This window comes from Neodiprion lecontei, chromosome 3 (assembly GCF_021901455.1).
Source record: "Neodiprion lecontei isolate iyNeoLeco1 chromosome 3, iyNeoLeco1.1, whole genome shotgun sequence".
NCBI classification, from domain to species: domain Eukaryota; kingdom Metazoa; phylum Arthropoda; class Insecta; order Hymenoptera; family Diprionidae; genus Neodiprion; species Neodiprion lecontei.
The window spans coordinates 21674609-21702583 of NC_060262.1; the positions used below are offsets into that span (position 1 = coordinate 21674609).

General features: G+C 45.2%; 1 protein-coding gene across 1 annotated transcript in view; it reads left to right on the plus strand.

Moving 5' to 3' along the window:
* LOC107219451 (zinc finger homeobox protein 4) overlaps positions 1-27772 on the plus strand; it is a 169219-nt gene extending 141447 nt beyond the window's left edge. Inside the window, exon 8 of the mRNA XM_046735892.1 lies at positions 24575-27772. Within this exon, the coding sequence (XP_046591848.1) occupies positions 24575-25290 (716 nt within the window). The 3' untranslated portion in view covers positions 25291-27772. The remainder of the gene's footprint in view (positions 1-24574) is intronic.
* Positions 27773-27975: the final 203 nt, after the last annotated feature.

Here is a 27975-nt window from a genome sequence, read left to right on the forward strand (position 1 = left end):
TTCAAGGCTAGATTCAACGAAGGTTAAATTTCTTCAAGTACGTTCCACAAACTAACTTTTGTAAGGTAGCAGTCTTCTCACTCGTATATGTGTGACACATGATTCAAAAATGGAAAACTTTTGTGGTTTTTGATTTGTGACAAGGAAACCAAGAAGTGGAAGCCGAATTTTCTGCAATAACAGAAAATTTCAATTCACAGATCGATTATCTGGTCCAAGCGATTGAAGTATCAAAGCTCTTCTCATTCATTCGTAGCTTTATTCGTAGTCGATTCGATTCTTAATTCGACCGTTTCGGCAATTTCGATGCGATTTTTCAAATACATTATAATCGTCGGTTACGTAACGCTTAGACCATTTTACCCGTACCTTCTGACACTGTAAACGCGAAACTAGCGCGAGGCTTCGGGTTGGAATTCAGTCCGTGCTCTAGAGTCAATCGAAGATGGAAAGAGAGAAGGAGAGAGAGAGAGGAGAGGAGCAGAGGGTGAAAATGGAAGTGAGGGTCCTGGCGCACGCATAGCGAGAGAGCGCGGAGGGTGAGGCTAAGCTCTAATGTATTCACAAATCTTAGTTCGCCGTTATCATTCCTGGAGCACTCGAGGCTCGATCCGAACATCGGGCGTCGCCCTCGCCCTCTTCCTTCTCCTCCTTCTCCTCCTGATCCTCCTCATCCTCATCCTCCACGTGGGCGTTCTTCGCTTTGGGAGGAATTCATTTCGCAGACCACCGCGCCCGTCTGCCACTATCCGATTGCTTCGATTATCCACTTTATTTCTTCTTCCCTCGATTTCCATTCCAGAACACTCTTCTTCTCCCTCTCCTCTCTCTCTCTCTCTCTCTCTTTCTCCGCGTTAGAGAGCCTCTGTATTTTTCTCCCCGCTGATGCCGGCTTAGGACCCAGTTACGTAGCCCAAACGGAGTGCTTATCGCTCGCGAAGAGCGCGCACTCTCTATACCTCTATATTTTCCATGCGTCTGCAGGGGATGAAACCGACAGAGTCATTCCGGAATATGAGATTTCTCGAGGGATGCGAGAACGCGATGCGCCGCGGAGCGCACGTAGAGCCGCGTGTATGCGCACCGTATTCTACGAGTGGAATGAGCGAGCACCGAGTCGGACAGATGGATGGACGGACGGATGGATGGATGGATGGATGGATGGATGGATGGATGGATGGATGGACGGACGGATGGACGGGTGTGTGGGTGCGTGTATGGAGACGAGAGGACATTATTGGATTCTGAGCATTCCCGGAGTTATTAAAATTCGAAGCCAGACATGGGGAGAGCGAGCGAGAGAAACGGGGGTCGGGAGGTGAGGAGAGAAGAGAAGAGAAGAGACGCTCACGAGAATATTAAAGCGTCCCGCGACTTCTTCCTTCTTTTAAGATTAGTCCCCTGCACTGTCAGAGAGGCGGGGGAAAGAAGGCCTGTCGTTTGAATTTCGTCCGCGAAGAGATGAAGACGAAAGCGGAGCAAGCAGCGAGCCGGCTAGGGGAAAAGGAAAAAAGAAAATTGAGTTTGCGGATAACAAATGGCGCTTTTAAGGAGACGAGACTCCGGGGGACCCGCGACTCTCTCCCCCTCTCTCTCTCTCTCTCTTCTTCCCTTTCTCTTTCTTTCATCCGAGGGGCGAAAAGTGCCATCGGAAATCTCGAGATATTAAAACGGCGCGGTGCGGCTTCCGGAATTACAAGCACCTTATAAAATATCGGTGCAATTAAAACCTCAATATCAGACGGAATTTAACATCCGCCCCCGCAGCGTACCAATTGTGTACACTTAGAATCAGCAGCTCACTCGATCGAACGCCGGTCTCACTTGGGCAAACACGGAAATCTGCCTTTAATCTTTTCGCCGAGGGGGGCGGCGGCACAACGGCACCTCTATGCCCCTCGAAAAACGCGACGCGTGACGATCCTACGGCACACATCCATCGATCAAATTTTCAACAATAAACTATGCGGCATTTACCGAAAAAGCACACAAAATCCAGGCGATGTATCAGTGTGAGATATTCCGCTCTCTGGGGACAAACAGCCCCCCTTATACCCGAATTCGTGTGTTATATAAACCATTATGAGGCGCATATATGGATTGCAAACCCATCCCGTTTCCGAATCGATTGATCGATGAGGCATTACTCGTTAGGAGGGTATAACCGATGATTCTTACGGGGTTTCGCAATTTTCCATTTTTTGTTTTTTTTCACTTTATTCTATCTTTAACATTTGACAGTGCTAAAACTGAAAAGAATTTGTTTATCAAGCGATTGGATTGCAAGTAGTTTCTTTTACACCGACTGCATTCCGATGTTTGTCGTTCTGTTTCGAATCGACAAAAAAAAATTGCAACTTATTTCCAACCCTAAAATTTGCCATTAAAATCGGAGTAGCGGCGTAACGGTTTTGATGTCGGTATAACGTATCGGGTATTGAAAAGAGTTCTTTCAATCGAGGCTGTCTGTAAGTATCGATCTGAAATCACCGTTCGGCGAACTCTGAGTCATCCGAAGTCGCATAAATCTTCGTGCTTCCTCGAAGGGGGTCGGGGGGATAGGACAATAATTAGGGCAGGCACCCCTTGCCTCGTAAATTTAAAATCACCTTAGTTACCCGACGCTCTCTCACATGTAGGTATCGTGTATTGGAAACGATCGAAGGGGTCTGATCCGGCGGGACTAATTCACGCCATTCTTTCCGATACCCTTTTTGCGATCGGCTTTCCCCCGCGCCGCCCATTTCTATTTTTCTACATTTGCAACACGCCGCGCGTTCTCCCCGTCCTCCGGGAAGCCCGGCTTTTTCACCCTCGCCAACTCTTGCGGCGCGGGGGCCGCTCGGAAGGCTCTCTAGTTTGATTTTTGGTTTGCATTGCTGCCCGTCGGCTCGGAAAAGCCTTTAGAGAGTTTTTTCCACATCGAAAAATCCCCGAAATATTCCACCGTCGTTCGCCCTCTTGATGCACACCGACACACCCCCACAGTCGACCCTCGGTTGTCCCGTTCCTCGTGAAAAACTCTTTCATTTCCCGATTGCTATTTTAAATAATTGCCCCCCAACCTCCAGTTGGGAAACTAATAACGATAACAGCAAACGAAAATTCAATCGGATATTCGAAAATTCATTTTCTTTGCAAGAATAAAAATATATCTTGGTCAAATTTTCAATCTCATCGAAATATGTTCAACATAGTACGTCTACGTTCCAACAAAATTCATCAATTTTTTCAACAAAACTATACGCATCTACGTGTTGAAGAAAGTTGCGGGCCTGTATTTTTTTTTCTTACGCTTCTGAACTGTTACATTACTTCTCGTCGCTTTTAATTTTCAACAGACTCCTCACTTGCGGGTACAGAAGTAATAAAAAGGTTATATTTATCTGTTTGATATCCGGAAATGATTAGGCGCTACCTCGTACCATTCGCTAAAGCGACGCGTGATGTATTTTTAGATTTTTCTGGATTCATATATTTTTTTCCTTCTCTCTATCCTACGCTCTCTGCCTCTCTCTCGTCCCTCTTCTATTTCACCGAGACATGCAACTCCTCCACCTACTACGTGTATCGCGCCCCCCTTTTTTATAAGAGCGAAGCGCGGATGCCGTGTATATTTTTTCCTATTTTTTATTTTTTTTTCTTTCCATCGTATTCCCGTTCCTCTCCCCATATCTTCATGTCGAGAAGCCCCGGTCTCGAGTGATATAATGTAAAATAACGTGATAAAGTGGGAATCGTTATACGACGGTACACTCGCGTCCGTGCGAGCACACGAGTTGTACACACTGCAATACCGCACGTCTAACAATAGGCCAAGCTCTACACCTATTACACTACAATCGCATGATATCCGACACTCGGGGAGGCCGTCGCGTCGCTCAACTCGTCGCTGATTTATACCGTCTTCCCCTGCATTTTCGGGGATGTTTTATATGCCCCTTACGTCGCGGTGTAGCGATCGCTTTCTCGAGGGGTGGTAAGGAGAATGGGGAGCGTAAAAACGTGGGGAGGTTAAACCTCGGGGAAATTATTCAGCAGGGAAAACGGAGCTTTCGAAATTGTCCAAGAAGAGAAAAACGGTACCCAAGCAGTTTCTCGGATGATTAGAGGATGGCGGGGGGGAGGGGGTGGGGGGGTCGCGGGATTTTTCGTCCGTCGCCTGGATCACCTCTTAGTCTTCCAGCCCACGGAAAAAGGGTGTTATTGGGCTTTGGAAGTGTCGAGCTTGCGGTATTGGATATTTTTTAACAAGGTACGAGGGAGAAATATCATATTTCTGTAAAGCCCTCCGCCCGGTTCCAGGCAATCCCCCGCATCCCGTCCCCGTCTCCGACTCGAAGGGATCGATCGCCTTAAACCACCACCCCTAGCCATTGTTTCCGACTTCCCGTGGCACGGGGAAAAAATGAAAAGGGAATCCGGGGGCGAGGAAAACACACCGGTGTCGGTTCGGGCGCAAGCATCTCTGGGGATTTTATTAAAATTTAAATTTTATTAAATCCAAAGGAGAACCCACGATATTTTTTCGCGGCCACCCGTGCACGAAGAAATTCGGAGGGTTCGACCGAGCTATTCAACTTCCAACAAGTGACTTCTTACTCTGATTGAAACATCGGCTTACAGGCGAGATGATGAACAATTTCCTTAGTTTCAATTCGATTCGATGCAACGTGAGCTGTTCGAATCGTTTGGTTCGAAAATTATTCAAAAAAATTAAAAAATTTTCCCCCAAGTTGTTCCAATTCGAAATTCACACCTTCGAACACTTTTTGACTTTGAAACTGCATTTCTACGTGGACTGCCTCATCTCATCTACTAAAGAAAGTGTAAAGGTGACGAACAAAGAGAGCATATGACCAAACTTTATCGAAAATAACCCGAGATCACGCAGGGAAGATAAATCGCGATCGCTCATCTTTGGCAGCCCATGCAGCCAACTTTCATCCTGATATAAAACTCATCTCATTCAGTGCAACGGAACACGTGTTGTGTGCATCATCGAACGTTCTCGGACCGATGATTCTGTGCGAGAAACTTGCATTCAGTGTGATTAGGCTCATTGCGACGTGGGTGAATTTCTGGCCTTGGTCCAACTGACACAGAGATGAAACGCGACTCGGATTTGATGTGCTCATTACGCTGATGGCAAAAAGGTCTTTGATTTATCAATGGAAAGTGTTTTTTTTTTCTTCTTATTATATACATAGAATCGTGGATGAGTCAGTCCGATACTGTGGAACGGAATTAGTCTACGAAACCAGATTTCCGGTCTCTGGTCTGCGAGTGATTGCAGGGACACAACCGGTACAATGAACATTTGAATCTAAAAATCAAGATTTCTTGCATTTATTTCAAAATATGTCGTACAAAAAACTTTTTACTTAACTAATAGCAACTTCAATGAAATACGTCCATTTACGATACGTTCAAACGAATTTTCTCCACATACTAACCGAGTTTAATGGCTCCAGCCGTCAGTTCAATAAATACCCTGTAACTATTCTCCAATTAATCGATGATTATCCGTACCTATAGTCAATGTATCGGTGTCTTTGGACGATTTTTGGGGGAACGTCTGGTAGAGGCACCAAGGTGTACGAGGGTTTACCGGAACGAACAGTGTACGTCACAAAAGCTATGCGTTGGTACATTTCGGTACCTATACCTACCTGCACTCACTCGTCAAGATACTTAACTCCCAACCATGTGAAGAGCGGAAGAACGTTTCGTTCGGGAGCAATGTTTGTAAACAACATCAGTCGGTATATCCGATTCACCTGACGATCGACGACACTAGCAAATACCTGAAAACCGACCAGTTCCTCGTTGGAAGGCGACCCTCGCGCAACACCTCCTCGGCTCCAGGCAAGGTATTTTCCTGCTAACGGGTCGCGTTTCGTGCCAATTATCAATCGCGTTCTTGCCATCGGAATCGGCGAGGAGGATCGTCGATGCTCGACGACAAGGATCGGGGGTCAAGAGGAGAGCGGAATGGAAGGGAGGCAGGTAAGGCAGGGGCACCCGGGGGTGGGGCTGGAAGTTATCTCTGCTCGTTATTTATCGCTTTCCGTTGTAGCCCTGTCGGGTCGGCGGGCGAGCCAATCAGAATTCAGTGTCCCCGTGCCAGTCTGCGCCATCCGCATACATTATCGTGGCGAAGCGCGCGTTCGGCCATTGTCTTTCCACCGTTGTAAATCACATTTTATTCCCTCGTTTTCGTTTCATTTTATTTTATTTATATATGTACACCGCGCGGAAACGCCGCCCAGGTTATATACTTGGATACCGAAGCAGTGCCCGCAACCTTACTTATAACTCCGTCATCTCTTACGTGCGTGAATGCGTTCCTTACAGACGCCCGCGGTATCTCGTCAGGAACAGAAATCAGCTACTGGTCAGTTTCCGATTTTTGGAATCATGGTTTTTATGAAACTGAACACTCAAGTCTGCCTGCATCGGGTCATGTTACTTTACATTTGTAGATTCAATTATTCCGCACCGAGTTTCTCGTCTGCTTGTCAGATTGAACGAACCAGTTGCGGCCACATATTGACTGTCAAAATTCTGTCTGAATTTGAGATGGCCAGAATGTGACGGATCTGCTATTTATTGACATCTTGTATCAGAGCCCGACCAGATAGAGTTAATTGGCCAGCCCGCAGTCTGTACAAGTATCCGAACATAGGTGTTCAGTTTCCTGAGACTATCACCAAATAGTGGAGTACTCCTGTATGATGAAAAAAACTATTCGAAAATCTCTAGAGAACGTATCTAAAGTCCAGTATCTGGTGCAATTGATATGACAAAAACTAATACAGTGTAACTCTAATTTATCGAATTGAATTTCATCGATGATCGCTTCAAATTACGGAATCGAAATAATTCAAAATCCTAATTAAAGAAAAAAAAAAAAAAACGAAACAGTTTGAATATTGTCGTACTTTTAGAAAGATTGTATCATTCTTCCATATTTTCAATGCCAAGAGTCGTAAAGTGTTAATCGAATTTTGATAGCTCCGGGCTATAATTTCGTTTATACGCAGATGAATTCTCTCACTTAATTACCTGAAGTAAATGCCTAAGCATATTAATTCTTCCATCAGACAGCGCAAGTTCATTAATTATAACCTAGTGTGAGATTCCGTACTGAGAATCAATGCTCGATGTATTCTCAAGCTTCTGGATTATACGGAATAAATGACAGAGACTTTTTTGACAACGTTCGAACGGCCTTCTGACCTCGCGTGACGTCAGATGTCTCAATCCAACCGAGGCGCGTGACATCATGCACCACGCCTTGGAGGCGCGAAATTCAATTGTCAATTCGTATCATGCCGAAGGGAATTCGGTGTAGCGTGAAAAATCTCATCTTTCATAAAATAATTATTTTTATAAATGCCATTGCCGATTCCTGCGACGGACTCGGTGCGCTTGATCGTTGGTGAACGGTGGTCCACGGTTGACTCGAGAGAAGCGCCGGGTCACATTCCACGAATCAGTTGAGGCGACCGATCTTTATCTCCGTCTTCCCCGTCCTCTTCTTCTTCTTCTTCTTCTTCTGCTTCTTCGTCTCATCCTCCTCTTCCTCCTTCTTCGTCTTCCTCTTTTTATTCTTCTGGTTTTTGAGCAGTGTAGAGTTTTTTGTTGGTCCAACACGCTCGACACCGTGCCGCGGTTATGTATCGAACAGCTGCACTCGTGAGAATTATAGCATATTTCTATTGTTCGACGATCCGCTACGTCCTGCCATCGCGTTACCCGCGATTCGATACGACGGCATTATGGCTGTACAAATGTACGCCTTTAATACCTATCACGTGCACCACAATGGGTACGTTAAGATCTGTCTGTGTCTACTCGACGCCGTTGTCTGCGTGTCCTCTGATGTAATACTGATAATTTTTATTTTATTTTCATTTATTTATTTATTTATTTATTTTTTTACCTAATTGTTTCGCTGGATTATAAAATTTTCTTTCAGGATATAACTCGCTTTACGTACAAACGCACATTATACACGCGTACGTGTGTGCGCGTGTGCGTGCGCCCGTCTTACCCCGATCTGTGTGTATAATGGATGTTTTTTTGTTTGGTCGAATAGTATTATATACAAATATAATATTGTATGGTATATGCTGCTCGAATCGTTGAGTAAAAGAAGTTCTCAACGCAATTTTGTTATTGAAGGCGCCAACTAGAGCGTGAGAGTCTGGCCTGTTTTGGTCTCAAAGACGTGTATTACTTGTCTCCCATTTCATACGCCTTTACCTGTACTGCGAGATACGTACACGTAGAAATGATATTTTTATTTCATTCTCATTCTCATGTTTTTCTTGTCACTGGACGTGCAATGTAGATTACGCGAAAGTTTCACGTTATTCTCGTTGTCGGTATCCGCGAATTTAAATTCTATACCACATGCCTTGTACGTTATAATTTTAATCATAAACGATCAAACTTGCCACGAAATTTGTACACGATTAGAATCAAATTGCCCGTGCAGTGATTTTGGTGCGTAATGCGTGTCGTAATTCGTTGTGCAGGGAGTGGAAATGGACGTAGAGAATATTGCAAAACCAAACAATTAAACAAACAAAAAAGAAAAATAAATAAATAAAAATATCCATATTTAAAAAAAAAAAAAAAAACACAAAATTTTACTTCTGTATAGTAGTAGATGTTTCCACCTCGAATTAAACCTTTCTCGGACGGAATAAAAAGAAATGCTTGTCATAGTTTCAGCAGTCCAAGTAGACCAAGCAGGCCTCGCTCTCACCAAGACTCAGTCACGCGCTGGCCGACAGCAGGTCAGTAACATTCATCAATTATTGCTAACGCCTACGTGTCGTCTTACGTTTATTATACCTGTACTTGAGTGTGTGTCTCTGCTTAAGTTAATGCGATACTAAATATCCTTATCGATGCGTGGACGACTACCCGGAAAAATTGACCCTTGAAAACTTGGCAAATGGCAAAAAGAAACCGTAAATCAATGGAATTAAATTTAAGTGAAATGAAAATAAATTTGAAAATACTGCAGGGTATCATTTTTCTTGGGCGTCGTTTGCGTGGATTGTTAATCAATGTGTCGAATGACGCAATAATTCTGTAGTTCTCTAATTTACTCACAACTAAACGCCTGATTGTGATCGAAGTAAGTATATTATTTGACGTAACTGTCCATTCAACGTACGTGCGTACTGTAATATATTACATATTCACGACATACTTACCTACCATGCGGGATTTATGCGTATTACGTATACGCATACGTGATAGAAAAGTAGTTTCAACGTAGCGTAGGAAAATGTAATAGACCGTATACGAATTATTGCAGGATATTTCGCTTTTACGATCAATTTTCATGCCTATCCACGCACGTATAGATGTGCAATTTCACTTGATTGAAAATTCTGTCCAAGGTTCTCAGAAAATATCTAAGATTAATTGTGCTTAGTTTTATCCCGTAGTGAAAAATTTCTAATACAAATTAATTTCCGCTAGTTTTCAAGCATGTGCAAGATTTTGCGCTCTAATCGATTCCGTAATGCCATTACACATTCTGCCGCTACTCGGATCAGTGATTCTCCACCAAAGTCAGGACCCAAGCCTCAAGAAACAAAAGATGTTGGTTAATTACGTAAATCTCGGCTAATTTGAAACGTTGCAAAGCTCAGGGTAATTCGAGGGATTAAGTCGAGTCAGTCTTGTCAGAGGGGTGAAAACGAGGTCGGAAGCATCAGCGACCATGAAGAGGGAAGGGAAAGAAAATTAAAGTCGCAACCGAAATGTACCTGCAGAGAAAGGAAGAGGGAGAGAGTCGAAGAGCATAAAACATAAGGAACAAGCACAAGCGCGAAACGTGATCGCTGGTTAGTTAGGATTGTAATTTGCTTCGCACCCCGCTTTTATGACGCTGAGATTATTATATGCACCCCGCCACTTGTAATTACGTACACACGCTGCATCCTTCAACGATGAAGTGCATAAACTGCATACCGAACTTGTAAACTCAACCCTCTTGTGAGACCTTTTTTTTTCGAACCAAATTTTTTTTCCCCGCATGCCGAACTAGCCCCCACCACAAATTAGATCGGATAAACCTGAACTCGTAATTCGACACCGGTCGGCGTTCTTTCGTTCGTTCTTTTTGTGTTCTACGTCGCGTCGCGCTCAATCATCGACGCATTATTTGAGACACCCCGGTAAACGTGGTACGAAGAAGAAAAAAATAAAGTAGATGAGCAAATCTCGACGACGAAGAATAGAGGGGAAGAATTGACGGTATTGTTTCCACCGAAGAGACGTAATTCAGCCGGGTTATAAGGGTATCGGTGAAAGGCGGGTGGCCGTGTTTACCCAAACAGTTGGACATGTAATATGCATTCTCGCATTATGCCGACTACACGACGCCCCTGTATAGAGACGCGCTCCTAACCTCGGCGTGCCGGTGGATATACAAAGAACTCGTCACGCGCCGACTGCCTGTTCATATGTGCCTAAAAATCTACATGACAACTAGGCGGCGTTCGCTCTCTCTGACGGGGGCTAAACCGGGTGACAAGGTCGCGCCCCGTGTTCAAATGACGTACACGAGCCTCGCGCGGTGCTGCCGACTCCTTCTTCTTCTTCTTCTTCTTCTTCTTCTTCGTCTTGGTCGTATTCTTATTGCGGAAGATGAGCGAGCGCGCAGGTAGGAGGGTGAAATTTCGTTTTTCCTTTCCCTTTTTTTCTCGGTGTGCGAATATATTAAAATTCGAGGGGGATGATTTTTCGGGGTAATGCGTACGTGCGTGTCCCGTTATGGAAAGCAAGATGGATGGACCGGCATAGTGCGCTTTGAGGGTAGGTGAGTGTAAAAAAAAAAAGGAAGAACCGAGCGAAGAAGAAAAGAAAAAAACGCCGCTGCAACCCCCGTGGAAGCTTTTTTTACACACGGACGTGTATACGGCTGCAGGGATGTGTTGTTGTTATTATATTTTATTTTTTTCGCCGTCCCCTTGCCGCTGTACTGTAGCATCGCACCCCAAATTCGGGTGTTAGCATTTCTCACCCCTCGATGAGCGTCGCGTACGTCTCGTGCCATTATTAAAAAAACGGCATTAATGTCCCGTCATAAATATAACGCGGTACCCTCTCGCGTGCGGAATAGCTTTTCCGTATACCTTTGCCCGACTCGCACCAAGGGCAGATCCGCAAGGCCTCCCTGCTTCATCCCCCGTCCAAACGAACAACCGGCGTGGCTAACGAAGTTAATAATCCACGACGCGCGTTACCGGCCGCTGATTGGATCTTAGAAACCGAAAATTTTTACCCCGTTTTCGATTTTAACCGACTCTTCCTCCCTCGGTCCGTTCGCTTCTTTTTCTTTTCTTTCTTCCGCGCTGGCCGCCAGCTCTTCTTCGTTTTACGCGCTCGGTTACGCGGCCGTCGACGGGGCGTAATAAAAAATAACCAAGATATACACCGCGGGCTACCCGTCTTTCCCCCGCGGGAATATAACTCTGCTAATGTACCCCCGTGAAACCCCCTACCTCCGAACCGAGCTACGGCTCTCTAACCATAAGGGAAACAAACCCCCTGCATTAAGATCTATACGCGTTCTGGGAAGAAATACGCTACGATTTTTGTTCCCTCTCTTACCGCCTTTTGTCTCTCTTCGCGAACTTCTATTTTATCCTGGGCTTATTTTTATCTCGGGATTCCTTTTTTTACTTCAGAAAAGAGGACGCGGCTTAACAAATATTACGCGATTCCGCACCACTCCATACCCTGTTGCAATTTTACGTGTGTTTTAAACAAAGCTGCAAGCGTGAAAATAAATTTATAAAAGTACTACGATCACGGTATTTTCTTCTTTATTTAAGCTGGTTTAAAATGTATGATATATTTTTAAGAATTCACACCCGGTACGAAAGTTTGTGGCCATCGGCCGATCAGGTACATAAAATTATAGCGACCGTCGCACAAGCTTCCTTTTTGTGACGTGAAATTCGTGTCCTTTAACCTTAACCCGAAGGAGGAATTTCTTCTCAGAATTATGATACATTAGCAGTGTAGAAGTTGAAAATAAGCCCGAGACTCGAACAATCGCAAGTCGTACAAGCGGTTAATTAACGAGGGTTATAGATCAAGGGCTCTGAATGAATATGGAAAGGGATTCCTCCCGGACTCCCCTGAACGTATAAGGTAATATATGTGGAAGCATACCATCGAGGAGCAGAGAGATGCATACGGCGTGGGGCTCTTTTATCACATGAAAGAGAACCTGAAGAATGAGAAGAAGAGGATAAGGAGGAGTGGAAGGAAAATAAATGAATAAATGAAAAAATACGGTTTTGCAAGCAAAAGTTCGTTTAGCGAGTGGCAGCCGTATCGGGGGCGGAAGGCTCGGAGAGATAGCCATATAGAAGAGAGATGGTCAGCGGATGAAAATGGCCGGGAGAGGCAGAGGTGCCGGCGGTGGGGGATGATTTAGTAATGAAGATATTAACGTGGCGAGAGAGCACGCCACGGAATACTGAGATTCAACTATCTAACTGCTAACATAACTCACGTTTATGCCTTCGTCCGGAGGCCGGCCGGCCAGCCAGCCAGCCAGCCAGCCAGCCAGCCACCCTCTCCCAACCGCTTCGGACTCCCGGCCGCCGGATTTTTCCGTCTCTCTCCAATCCACCACCTCGCCTTCCTCAAGAGAAAAAGGACCCGGACTCCTGTAAATTCTAATTACAATTTAATCCCGCGAAAGCCTTGACGATAACTATCAAGCGACTCCGTCGCAGCGATAAAAGGAACCGGTGACAGCGGTGGGATGTTGAGAAATTTGCGATTCTTCGCAAAAGAACGATCATCTTTTCTTGTCTTGGGCTCCTCCACTCTCCGAATGTAACACTCACTGACGTTGATTCATATTTGCAGAGCGCACGATCCTCTCCGGCGTTTAACTCTGCGGCTGCGGAGCTTGGCGATAATTGTCCGCCGGAATCTGGTCTCTCCCCTTTAATTCGACATGCAAATACCCCGGGGTAGTTAGCTAATGGGGTTGAGAAGGTCGGTGGAGTGGGCCGCGAGGCTGGAGCGAGTTCATTCATTAAGGGTTGATGGGTTAATTGCCGGCTCACAGCATCAGCGCCGAGCCCCTCGAAACTCTTCCGCCCTCGGCCTCTCATCCTACGATGAAGCAACAGGTTGCGCAGTCCTCCCGTTGTCAACTTCCCGCGGTGTCGGTTCCCCGGACCTGCAGCTGGCCTAATTAATTACACCCTCGTTTCCGTCTGTCTTTTCATTCTAACGGGTTAATTACGGGATCCTCCTGCTCCGGGGCATTAGAGGCTCAAGGGGCGATCAATTCTCCGGCGTTACCACCTGAAACGCGTCCCGGTCCCCAGATAAAAAAACCAGACCGACTAATTGAACAGAGTGACACGATATCCGGCCTAGAATTAGACCAAGGTGGTAACCACTCTGAATTTCAAGTTCTGTGATGTCAGTTCAAGTCACTTCAAGTCACGTGAAGCCTTCTGAACTTGTATAAACGCATCCGAAGTCATTGAAAGTATTTTAAAGTCACAAGAGTCATTCCGAAGTCCTAAGGTCCTGAAGTTGGGTTTACACCGAAGTTCAGGAGTGATTGCCCCCTCGAATGAGCCTTTGCTACTCACGTCGCTCTTCGACACCTTGACCAAACGGCACGCGAGCGATCCCGGATCCTCAGCGCGTTGTGGGATCGCGATAACGATAACTCGAGGCCCCAACTCCACCCGACTGCCTAGCAGGCTGTAAATCCACCGACAACTATCTGCACCAGGTGCGAGCGCCACCCTGACAAGACCGCCTTGGTTGGGCCGATCATACGGCAGATAAACGGACCTCGGCTAACCGGCCAAGACGGAAAAACCTTCTTTGACCACCGTGACGTTGACACTAAACGGGCCCTCGGTGAAGACCTCGCGATATAGGGCACCTGGTGTGCACTCGACTTTGACAAGTTTCGGAAATACAGTGACTGCATGCACAGATTTGGTCAGTTTGTGATATTCATTTTAGTCGGGCTTATGATTCTTGTGTAGAAATGAAACTATAACGGTAGTGGTGATAAAATCTTTGATCAGGGGGAATCCATGAAAAGGACAACAGATATTGAGACAGCACAATTTTATTGAACAATGAATCTGTTGTCACAAAGTTCACAGCAAAACAATTCTTCTAATTCCAATTTTTATCACCTTTTCATTTTTCAGAAACGGGACTACTTTGTAATATAATGGATGTTTTGTTTGAAATTGCCGTGATCAAATTTAATGTTGAAGTTCAAAATGGTCGTCACTCATGTTGTAAATCCCCTGTAATTACCAACAATCAGAAAACACTGCTCGTTTCGTATTTGGATTATGAAACGAAGTTGGTTTTGTTATACGGAGTAATGGCCAAGGACATTTCAGCCTTAACTAGTCGTAACCGGGAATTTAATAGAATAAGTTAAGAAGGCTTACTCAACGCAAGTAATACTCGCACTGACTCTTAATAATTCTAGATATAAAAATTTTTAAGACGATGTCAAAGTGCCGGCGAAGTCAAAAACTCATATTTTACACTTTTCTTCATCCAGAATAACGAAATCATTTCAAACTGTGGGAAATAGTAGCGTTTGCATTGAGCTGATGTGGTAATTGAAACAAGTATAAAATATTGCCGAAACAACTGAATGTAAAAAAAACTGACAAGCAGATTTTCGTTTATTTTGAAGTTACGATACGCTACTGATATCTGAATCCCTGCTTGTTTATCATATCGTTACTGTTAATATACATATCCCTATAATAACATATCGTTGTTGAGTATATATTTCGGTGCCGCCTGGAAAGTAAATCTAATTCGTAATGACAGGTCATTGTCCCGCGTCCTGGACCTCCTCGAGTTCGATGATTAACTCATTACCCAAGACGGTGTTTGCCTCGACAGCAGTATCCGGCCGTCCTTCAGGGGGTGTGATTCGGGGCTGTCCGGCAGCTAGAGGAAGGTTCTCCGTGACACGGAGGTCGGGACTTCCGGCGGGCGGCTTCAATTCGGTCAATCCGGGGTGTCAATCTCTCATTGTGAGTCCGTAGGTGTCGGTCGTAAGAGAGAAAGAGGACGCGATTCGAGTCGAGGCGTCGTAGCCGGCCGGTGGCCGTCGATGAATCTCAATTACGGGAGACGGCTGATAATTGTAGGGCTTCTTAATCCGTCTGCCGACACTAACGCCCTACTTTCCATCCCCCTCTGACTAATTACCGCGCCGTTTCCCCTGTAGCCGAACGCCGGTTGGCCGGCACCCGGGAAACTCGCGCCTGAAGGCAACCCCCGAGCCAAGAAGACCCAGAGGTGCGACACCCCGCGTCTCCCTAGAACTGTCTGCGCTAATTTGCATCTGAAACCCGGCGGAGTTTCGAGAGAGGTAGAAATTTTGCTCTATATTCTCCGATATTTTTTCCTCGCTTATTTATCTCACTGCATCTTCACCGTATTTCGCGCCGGAGCGAATTATACCGAACGGGCGGTCGGAACGCTGACAACGCTGTGAATATTAATGGCGCATGCCTGTATATATCTGGCTACATAACTTTGGCAAAGAAAAATATTTGAATAATAATTACCGAGCCTGGCCCCTTCTTCTCGCGGAGTCGAGACTGCGACGACGATGACGACCGAAACCAAGACCAACAACCCCCTTGTTACACGGTATAAAAAGGTTAGCTTTACGCAGGAAGAAGGGTCGCCGAGAATTTTCTAATTAGACGACCTCACCGCACCGCCCAAGGGGCGCAAACAATGCTTGACAAATAAAAAGTAAGAAGTGAAAAAAGAAAGAAAGACGTCGAGGGGCGGAAGGGGAGAGGGGAAAGGGAACGAGAGGAGGCACTTCTGCCGAGCACGCTTCACCGCAACCTGCAGCAGGATTTTAATATATCTCAGACTCTCGTTCACCCCGCAGGGAAAGCGGGGGCAGGGTAGCAAAAATAGGGCTGAGGGATATTAAAAAGCACAAAACGTGAACGAAAAAAAGAAAAATAAGAAATGCAGACAATGGAAATAATAAGAGGGATGCCGAGACAATCTTAAGGAACGAAATCCCGAGTAACGCCACCGAGTAATCAGAGTATAAAAAAAACGAAATAAAAATAAAAGCTTCTCGCTGTAAAAACGAAGATGAAAGAATTCGAAAAACACGACATTTTTTTTGAATTTTTCATCGATATTGCACTTCGCACGGTATCCTTCCGTCTATCCACTTTTTCAAGCAGCGTAACGATCATTCCCTGGAAGAGTATTTGCCGAGAGAAAACCAGGGGATGGGGGTTAGAATTTGATTCGTAGCGAGTTGGCTTGGCTTGGCTTTCTCTCTCGCCGCGGATCTGCCTAACAAGCAGCTACCTACTCGAGAAGTTCTCTTGTTCGATCGCGCCGACCCGGCCTGACCCCTTATCCACCCCTGGGGGCCGCCCGCCCCCGTCGCTGTTCAAACCAACCACCCCTGCAGCCGGTCGCCTAACGATGTGCCAACAAATACAAGCCGAAGATAAAGAAGGCCTTGGCGAGGAGCGTAAGCAGATTGAGAAGTAGGGGGTGTACCTAAGGGGTGGCTACACCGGCTTTCACATGAAACGTATTTTTTCTTTATTCTCCCACTACTTCTTCTTCCTTCTTCTTCTTCTTCTTCTTCTTCTCATCGTCATTCTTCTTTTTCTTCTCCTTCTCTTTTACCAAAGGGGTTCCTTACCCTCGACCGTCGCCACCCCTTAATTATATCCCGACTGACAATTATTTTTAACGACCAGCCGATACCTTAACGACTCTTAATTCACCATGACACGCGCTGTTCCGTACGACAGTCTGTGTGTCTGTGTGTGTTATATTATCCTCGATCGAGAGACAAGAATGAGAGAAATACGAAGCCCGGAACGATCGTTCTCGTTTATTACAACTCGTACAGTATGATACACTTCGGTTTATAGCTATTATTATTCGTTTCAACTATTTCTGCATATTTCTTTCCCACTTCCTGCGTGGCGCCGCGCTGCGAAATCACAGCGTACAACAGCGTTTCCCAAGAGCGTATAATCGGCCTCTCGGTGCTGAGGGAACGACCGGGTGTTGATCGTCTCCGACGTCGTCGTCCTCGTCGTCGTCGTCGGCGTCGGCATCGTCCCCCAGCTACCCGGCTTATGGCTGGCAGTCGGTGTAGAGCAGCATTTAAATAATTAAAGATCCGGACGGACAGCCTTCTATTAATTGGATAATCGCGAGGCCGTAGACGGGGGACGGTGGACGGGGGTGGGTGGGGGGTGATAATGATTTTATCGTTAACAACCGCCCGCTTCAAAAGGAGCACGGGGGGCGGCGAGGGGCGATGAGGGGGTCGGAGGGGGTGGGTGAGAGACAATTGCAGAGATAATACACGGCTTCCTGCCTGACACCCGGTGATACCAGCCGCCAATCAACCCGATGCGTTACGTGTGTACGTCATGCGTATATGCTTCTATAACAAATCACCACACCGCTGCGTCTCTCTTCTTCCCTCTCTCTCTCTCTCCCTCTCTCGAACAACACTGTATACCGTACATCGCGGCGTTACGACGATGTGTGCACACATGTTTACGCTTAGCCCACCTAGCTTGCCGCGGCGTTCGCTGTACCTCGATCAAATTTTGATTTTAATATTCCGTACCACGACTTTTTACATTTCAATACTCTAAAGCGGATATTTGCGTTTTTGAACATTCGTTGCTTTAACTTTCTACTTTGGAAGATTTCAACATTTTTATCCCATCCTTTCCCTTCAGCTTAACTACCGTGCTTGTGTCATTTCAAGTTTCGTTTTTTCCCCGTACTTTGTTCGCGATAGAAATCCAGAGTTTTGATCGATCTTCGAAGAAACTCGATCTGTGTGGAATGTCTGATTGAGATATCGCGATTAAAATTCAGTCAATTGTAATTAACGAAAACGATTGCAGACCGTAGCAGTAAATAAATCTGAATCGTTGGTTATGTACGATGATTGTGAGCTAATTTCAGACGCCGGACGTTCATTCGCATTTATTTTGAACCTATCTCCCGTGATAAAGTACACCTATCCTGATAATTGGTACTTATGTCATGTCAGATAGGAATGAGTAAGAAGTAGGAAAGTACGTACAAGCCACGGATAGAAAAATTTCTAATCGATATAACTGATATATCATAATGTTCTACATTTCTCACGGGAACCATAAATATTTTGTACACCTAGTTGGAATCACTGTGAGAAATAGATACCGTTCAGGCTAAGCTCTTTAGGCTTGATTTTTCTCTCTTGTGGTAGACACAGATCCATGTTCAATGCAAATTTCTTGTTACATCGGGAAGTGGTATAAGGTAGGTAACTCTTGAATGATAACGAAGAACAAAGAAAACAAGTATAAAATTGTGAGAAAATAAAAGAAAAGGTTGGATAATAAAATATCTCCGGTTAACGACTTTATTCGAGTGATAAATTGAGAAGAAGTTGTGTGCCGGGTCGGTTATCCCCCTCCCATCCACCCTCCTTAACTGCGACGTGTTTGCCGCGTGTGAACACGCGTGTATATCACGTTATTCCCGGTGGTTGGATTAAGGCCCGAGGAGCCGATTGATAGGGCGACAATTAGCCGTACCGGAGTTTATTTTTAAACATCCCACGACATCCTGGAGGACGATAGAGAGAGAGAGAGAGAGAGGAAAAGGAAGGGGGGGGGGGGGCAGAGAGGGAGAAGGAGCGAGAGGCGCACGAATACGAGCTTGTCGTCCGTGCGGTGCACGGGCATCCTCGAAAGGGGCACGTAGGCGGGTGCGTCGCGGGTATCTAGGCCCCCTTTTATTTACGAGTCTTGGAGCGATAAAGTCACTAAGGGACTGCAGCGTCGTCTCGGATCGGTCGGGGGACGGGGGCCGGTCCCTAACACGTTCACGACCCGTTTGCATAGAAATGCCGGCATTTGTTGCCCGGCTATCGAATTCGAGTGATTCTAATTTGTCCGACGGCGCTGCGATAACGGGGCCCCTGGGCCCCCTGAACCCCTCCCAGAAGGTCGCCGACATCCCGGTCGCGCGGTTAATTAATACGCAGAGGTGATTCCTTGCCACGCATCGTGCCGACCCTGGAATTAACAAGGGATTTTTTACGAGCTATCAAAATCTAGCCACGGTCCGGAACCTCGCAATGGATGCAAATGCATCTTAATTCCGAAGCCCTTTCTCCGCTCCCCCACTCCCCCCCCCCCCCCCCCCTCCACCCGTTCTTCATCCTCTCAATGAAGATGTTCAAATCCATTAACAGGATATTCCTTGTACGCCTCTTTCGAGGATCGATCTTTCCCGCTATCACGGAAATCCCCTTGTTTTTCGGTTTATTTTATTTTTTTCTTTTCTTTTCTTCTTGTATGCAACGCTCGTGTGTGCAGATTCAAACTTCTTTTTCTACTCTGTTTCTTCGTTTTTCTCACACTAACCGAATTCGCGATACTCGAAAGATTCTCTTTTTGATCTGATCATTTCCAGCGTGATTCAAAAGTTTTTTTTTTCTTTCGGAATTTTTGTTACGAGTACCAATCTTGGTATCAACTCGAAAGAATATAAGCGATGGCCATTTGGAGGAAACATTGCATGTTAAAAAAGTTTGCATTATCTATTGCATGAAAAGGTAGGGTGCATTGAACTTCTATAGAAACGTCATGTTTTGAGTTGCGTCACTTTTGACGTCGAGAATCGATAAATAAAAAATGAATGTACGTATACATATATACAGGTATGCAAATATAGAAAAATAGAAAATCCGGATAGTGATTCCGAAATAATTAAAGACCCCGAAAACCTTTAACTCGGTTCAACAGCTGGCAGCAACTTCGGGAAACTTTGATGTTTGTCGATACGGCTCAGAACTTGTAGCATTTCATAGAAACTCGATATGATCAGAATCCAACTGTTAACGAGAGTGAATACTTGCATGATCCGAGAGGTTGAATATTTTTAACCGGGAACATTGACGGGCCCCGATCTCGTTGCGATTCCGGGACCGTATATAGCGAGCTCTCGCGGTGCGAGATGCGAGGAACACGGCATGTTTAACCGATCCCCCCGCCCTAATGGACGGCGAGAAGTCGAGTCAACGAGTCAACGTCTTCTCTGGATTGTGATTGCAGTATAAGTATATTGCAGTCCGCACATCCATGCGCGGAGCACCTACTACTAGAGGCGAGCGGCGCACGCCGTCCGCGCAAAGTACTGCGACGGCGCATTCCTCGCGCGAACGGGCCCCGACCGGGCCCAGAGCGAAGGGGGGCGAAGGCCCCGGCGCATGCACACAAATGTAGAAAGACGGAGAGAGGCGTGGGCGAGAGAGCATTCCACTCGCCGCTGCGCTGTCTCTCGCTCATCGGGCCCCGAGAGGCCCAATCGTCCTTTTCCTTGCGGGGCCCGAGCGTCGGGTGTTTCACACCTCCACTCGACCGGGAATTAGGAAATAAATTAGTGCGGGGCTAATTCTGTTATCTGGTCGACGGGCGACGGGCGAGAGTCGAGGAGACCTCGGAGAGCCGAGCCGATGCCGATGCTGCCGCTCTCGCTGCACGCCGGCCCGAGATCTCAGTCGTTAGAGCGATACCTTCACGAGCACGCGTGAATTTATTGATTGCTAATTAAAATTTACACCGTCCATCCCGGGACTCGGCTGCGCATGCAGCTGAAAAACAATTTCAACCCCGTACCGAGATCCTTGCTTTGTGCATATCGGGCCGCGCTACGCGGACCTCTCCTTCTTCCAGCAATTAACGGCCCGGTTTCGATCCGACTAACCTCTCGGATTTCGGACTATTCGAAACATCCTTTTCCAATTAATTCACGAGTTAGCACCTCTCAACTTCCGCGGAATCGCCGAAAGATCCGAGTCTCGGTTTTTGTACGGCTTATGCAAATCGCGTCTACAGGAAAGTTTTCATACTTTCTAGCGGATATATTTCTGAGTACTACTCGTAACTCGTGCTTATATTTTCTTCAAGTTGGAATATTCATTGGAACTTTCGGTTATTGACGATAAGCAAAATTAAACTCTGATTAGAAAATGTGACACATTTCGACTCGCGATCGACACACCTGATATCTATATTTCACTGAATTCGCATTTGAATAAATGTGTCTTTTAGGCAATAAGGTGAACATGTGAATATGTGAAATCTCTATATCCTTTTCGCAAAACTTTTGGGAGTCAACCAATGCATAGCAAATTTTTCTACCTTGAGTTCATTCGTGATTTATTCGAGAAATCTGTCTTTACACTTTCAATCGATGTTTCTTCAAATGCAGGAAAACCGTTTCGAAAAGACTACAAATTGACGTAGGTATAGCGTACCTACCATTGATTTACATTGGGTATAGACGGCTCATTTTCACGTTACACGGTGATGACTGTGCGGTACGTGCAACTCCTGCAAATCTCTTCGTCATCGTGAATCCAAAAATTTCACCATCGCATATGGAATTCCAAGCAAGCGTTTACCCGCAATTATACATGCACGGCAGTGAACCCCTCGATCTCACTCGACACCGTGATACGAGGAAAAAAGTTTATACGTATCATAGACAGTTGGCACGGCCGATCACAAAAAGTCGTAATCCCTACTTCCACCGTTGGTTAATAGTCGACGAGAACGAGAGCGAGGAGTTCAACACTCGTTCGAATTAGTTGGGCCTTATTGTTAGAGTATGTTAGAGTGAGGATCTATATTCGCTCTTGTAGTGTTTGGTATTGGGCCCATGCATGGAGGAACCAGATCATAAATTCCAGGGGAACAAATTTCCAGCATATGTAGCCGACGCGCAATCTCTCGTAGAGCGGATCTCAGCGGGACGATCTAAATCCGCGTTTCTTCAGCGGCCTGTTTGGCCGATCGAGACGAAGAGGATTGAAATTATGAGAAAGAAAAAGTTGAGAACCGCTGCGCGTGGGAGCAGCCTGCAAGACAATCATCAGAGTCCGTCTCGTACTCGGTGTCTCACACATATTTGGACACATTTTAACGGAAACGTTCCGCGGTTCGGCAAGTGGCGGTCCTTACTTCCTCCCCACCTCCTCTTATTCCCCCCAAGATTGAGCTTGGGATACGACGGAGCCGGCCTGGGGGAATCAGGGCCACTCAAAGAAATAACCAGCAGTCATTAACCGTAATAACCGACGCCTCGATCGGTACGTTTGTTTCAAGAGCAGCGGCGGTCCGCAGGCTCTTCTTCCATCGCTCTCATCCCGAACTCATGAGATCCCGCAACGATTAACCGAGTCATACCAACTTGTCCCGCAGACAAACAGACTGCGAACTATTAGGAATGGTTCAGTGCGCTTGGATTTGACTGACGTCGAGCATGAGTGTCACTTGAGTCTGGACTCAAGAAAATCACCATTAGTCAAGTTCAGGCTTACATTCCAATTTGGTATCCCCGACACGGGTAACCGTCAGGTGACCATCTCCAATCGCAAACAAATTGTGAACTCTAAGGAATGGGTTGACTGACTTAGAACGCGAGCGTCGCCTTGCAATGGCTTGGACCCGGATTCAAAGAGCTCGTGGAATGACTTTTAACTGGCTAAATCGTGGCGAAAAATCACCACGAATCAAATTCAGACTTACGTTTGACTACCATATCCATACCTGACTTTGAGTGGCTGAATATTATGAGCACATGTGACTTTGAAGGACTTAACGCGGGTTCAGGCGACCGTCACCAATTGACACGGAGTTGAATTAGAGAGCAGGAAAGAGTTCAAATGGTGACAAGCGCCGAAGTTGACGAGAGTAACGTTACACGGTCTTGTTGATATTTCCGTCTTAGGATCAGTGCAGGACTCCATATCGGGCTGCAACGAGTCGCTCGGCCTAACAGGTCTCAAATCGTTTCCCACTACTATTAAGCGCGCCCGTAACACTCTAAAGTGGCCCTCAGCCCAGCAAGACATGTGTTAGTGAGTTATTATTCGGTTAGTGTACACACCATCAGCAGCTGGGAAGTTTCGAGTGTAACGCTGTGTACGGTGCCTACGCTTCTCTCCATTTGCATGCAATTTAAACCGTCGTAGCCGTTTTATGAGTTGATTAACCCCCGAATTTTCACACCTTTCGCCTTATCGCGTCCCCGCGGATTAACACCCTGGTGTTTTTTGTCCGCAGCCTCGCCCTCGCCTCCCCCCCTTCATATACCTCTCTCGATTCACCCATCTGTCCTTCTCATCTTTGATACTACTCGCTCCCTCCGGTGTCTCCCTACCGTTGATAATTACAGTAGAGCGACCGAGACGGGCTGAGTGAATGAGCAGGGCTATCATTAACGCTTCCTGCCTCATAACTGCTCATCACTCACTCATCTGGACCAACCCTCACCCACCGAGGACGACCGCCTCTCGATAATTCCTCCTCGATTCATCCCGGACCGCGGATCGAGCTTGGTTCGATTTTGTTATTCCTGAAAAAATGATTTTTCTTTGGTTTTGTAGTTGGAAAATTTATTTGTAAATGTTGCGTTCGTCTGAACCAATTTAAATACAGCTAAGTAGCTACTTGTCGTTTTGTTTCTGCCGATTGATCAATTACGAAATTAACGCTTATTCTTGTTCCTCCGAGAAATTATTAATCGCGATGCTTTGAGGGAAGCATTGACAAGGCTTGGGCCTCCATCGGTCCCTCGGGAGTATAAATAATTTAATCGAAAACGTTGAGTGTACGTATACATGATTGTGTGCCGAGGAATTATCCTGTCAATGCGATTCTGCCCGCGGCTCGCTAATAACTGACAATTTACTTGTCCCCTATCTAAACAGGTTTCTGAATACGTTTTCACGCCGAAGTTAGTTAGCCGCAAGTACGTAGGTTATGGTGAAGGAACGTGGAAACAAGAAATTTAGATAAATCGTATCACGGTAATTAATTTCTCGTAAAATCAGTCTGCAATTATTTACTTCCTTGTCGCTGCGAGGCGAGACAAATTTTTGGACCTTCGAAGTTGTCGCAATTAACTACGATAGCTGAGTGTAGATGCAAGAACTTTGATTCGGGATTTGGAAAGAAGAGTCGGAAGTAATTGATAAAATTCAGAAACGTGTGAATCACTGTCAGATTTTCATTGAAACTACACGATCCAACTTTAATCCGTCTTTATTCAATCGTATATATATGTAAATATAATTTTTGCCACAACAGACCTGAATCTAATGCGTATAAAATTGTATTATATCATGGATAACTCGAATCACAATCAATAAAATTTTAGCGAACGCTCGAATGTACTATAATCCCAAACACTTGCTAGTAGCAATTTTAAAAAAAATTCTGATGCAATAACGATGCCTTTAAATTCTTCTCGGTATACTCTGTTGCTAAGTTCAATCAATCAGGTGAACCGTTAACGCTGTTCAGAATCCAGACCATTCGACATATATCCAACTACCCAACACCGAAAGAACGCCGAGACGACTTTTCCGCTCGAACCCCGAGCCTTATAACTCAACCCAGATCTTCTTCTTCTCTGATTCCAGTAGCGACCCAAAGTCAATCTATCAGCCAAGGCTCCGGAGGGCCGTTGATGTCGCTGCAGGTGGAGGGCGGAACGCAGGTCCAGGTGCCGCGGGCATTGATGCAGGCATTCCTGCAGCAGGACCCGAACCACCCTGGTCTCGAGACGGTGCGTTTGCCGGGTGGTGATGCGGGGGCGGCGATGCCGTCGCATTGCAGGGAGGTGGAGGCGGAGCTGTGCCTGGTGTGCAGACGTTGCGGCCGGGCTTATCCGTCGGAATCGTCGCTTCTGGCGCACCAGCGTTCGTGCTACCTGGGCCACCAGCAGCGTCGAGGAGCACTGCGGCTGGTGCAACAGCGATTCGCGTGCACCCTGTGCGGTGACAAGACGAGCGCGTCATCGTCCTTGCCCTCCGCGTCGACGTACCAGACACTCGCGGACTGGCGACGGCACGCGGAATCGCCGCAGCACCGTGGACACCTCGAAACTGGAGTGCGTTTCAGTCCCGGGATTCAGATTCAGGGTGTGAATCCGCTTCCGGGTGAGGAGGTCAACCCGCTGACGGACGAGATGGAGGACGTGGTGAACCAGATAACGCTGCTTGCGGCGCGGGCGGCCGCCGAGAGCACTACAACCACCGGAAGCGGCCAGGGCGGCAATCAGGACAACAACAACGGACCGGAAGCTAAGCGGCAGAAGCTGATGCAAGAGGTCGCTGCATTGGCCGGAGCGCGCTAAGACGCCGTCTGGCGAACGGAGGTGTTTTCACTGATCACCGACGACGCCGCGCCCCGTTGCAGCCTCGTTGCGAACCTGTGAGGTAAAGAAAGACACCCGTGTACGTATCTATCACCCTTCCAGCCACCGATGGCGTTTGCCTAGTTCAATGCGACGCGTCGAGGGGCGGGGAGGGTTGGCTAATCGTCAGCCGTTTGCCCTCCCCTCCGGCCTCCGCATATACAAAAAACTTGACTTGTCTGACGGGAAATATCCTTTTGCCGTTTTCACGCTGTATACCACCCGCAGGTTTACATCTACCACTGACTGTATCAATGTTGCGTTATACATAGACAGTCTATGTATATATTATACATACGTACGGTGTGGAAGAGAAAAGAGGAGAGGAACGGGAAATAACAAAAAAATAAATAAATAAACGACAGCCTCAACTTGTGTACTTTAACAAAACACTGCACCCTGTGTAACCTTATAAAATTCAACTATGTTATACGGTAACGTGATAATTGTCTGTTATTTTTGTAATGGTTAATTCGTTCTTCGTACCGCACTCAAGAATGTCGACGCCAGCGTACACACACATATATATATATATACATATATCTATATATCTATATATATATATATATATATATATACATATATGAAACGATTAATTAATGTGAATCTCCTACACGCCACGGTTGGGGGTTGATTACAGTAATAATATTATTATGACTAATAATAATAACAACCGCAACAACAATAACAACAACAACAACAACAACAACAACAACAATAATAATAAAAATAATAATAATAATAATAATAGATATCGATAATGATAACGTAGTAATAATAATGATATTTATAATAATGATGTAATAATGATGACGAGAAACGAAAACGAAAACGAAAACAATGATTGGACCGAGCTTGAAAGCAAAGGGGGGATGAAATGTGTAATCGGATCCTGAAGCTAGATGCAAAGAACGAAAAGTTAATGAAAGAAAAAACTGAAAAGCGAGGCCGGGCAGACAAACGTTCCTATGTAAAGTAATAAATGATGTTGTACTACTATTACTACTTACTAATAATACTAATAGTAATCCTAATACTGCTACACTATACTATTACCACTATAAACTAACTATTAAATGCTAAATCGTAAAACAACAACAACAACAACTACTACTACTACTATTCCTACTAATATAATAATTACTACCACTGTACTACTTGTAACATTACGTGAATTACTATTTATTTGCCTACGCCTATAAATGCGAATAGAGATTCGGCAAAATATTTGCGGTAGGTTATACGTGTCTATGTATGTATGTATGTGATTGTATATGCATATATGTATGTAAGTTGAGACGCGACTGTAGGAGCAACTATTACCAAGAAAATGAAAAAAAAAATACAAACGAATCTGTGGTTCGGAATCGTTGATCACGAAACCATATTATAATAGAATCATTCATTAGCAATCGAGCCTCCGAGCCCGGTTTATTAGCGATCGCAAATTCGGCGAATCAAATATGTGTATGTATAGTGTGTGTTTAGAGATTAAAAGACGACGAAGATAGAGCGAGTTGGAGAATCAACGCGGGGCGACGCGGAAACCTGATTAAGAGAGGGAAGGTTCTCTTTAGCTGGGAGGGAACCGAGCAACGTATATAATCTTAAATCAAAAATCAAGTCGAGATTTTCATATAAATTACCCACACGACTTATAATCGCGAGCGTACTGTCTAATTTGTGTCAACAAAACGCGGAAGTCGGGCGCCGCGGATTCCGACGGTCACGATACGCGGGAAAATTCAAACGTTGGGTTTCTCGGGAGGAAAAGGCTCTCGATAGAAGGTGGCAAAGAGACGCTACACTTATTTTGACAGGGGATAAAAACGAAATCAAAGGAAGACGACACACAAGCACACGCGCGCACACACACACACAGGCGCACGTAACCTGTGACACACAACACGGACACAAGCCTCCGCACACACAAAACCCAGCAACATGGTTCCTATATTTAATATATAATAATATAAAAAATATATATTTAATAATAATAATAATAATAACAATAATGATATTAATAATATTATTAATAACGGTAATGATAATGTTTAAATAATAATTAAAAATGAGTATTTAAATGATAAAACTATATCTCTAACTGAAATAATAACTACGTGTACGTATATACATATATATATATATATATATATATAAATCACTATTTCGTGAGCGAAAAACGGTTATGAATTTTCACAGATACACAATATACATTATACTGTATACACCACTCACAATTCACTCGCTATTTATTATGTTAAATAATACACACGCGAATGTATGCACGCATATGTATACATGTATATACATGTATGTATGTGTGCGTGTGTGTATGCGTGAATATAAATTGTGGAGAAAGGAGTTTACCTATTAACTACTACTAATAGCAACAACAATAACACTTATACTACTACTACTCCTACTACTACTAATATTAATAATAATAATAATAATAATAATAATAATAATAATAATAATAGTAATAATAATAATAACATGCTAAATACAACTATTACAATTAATGCAACTACTACTACTATTACTACTAACCGGTAAGTGACGTGCGTCTTAAATGTAGATTAAAAGTAAATTAAATTTAACGATAGCTCCGGTACTATGATT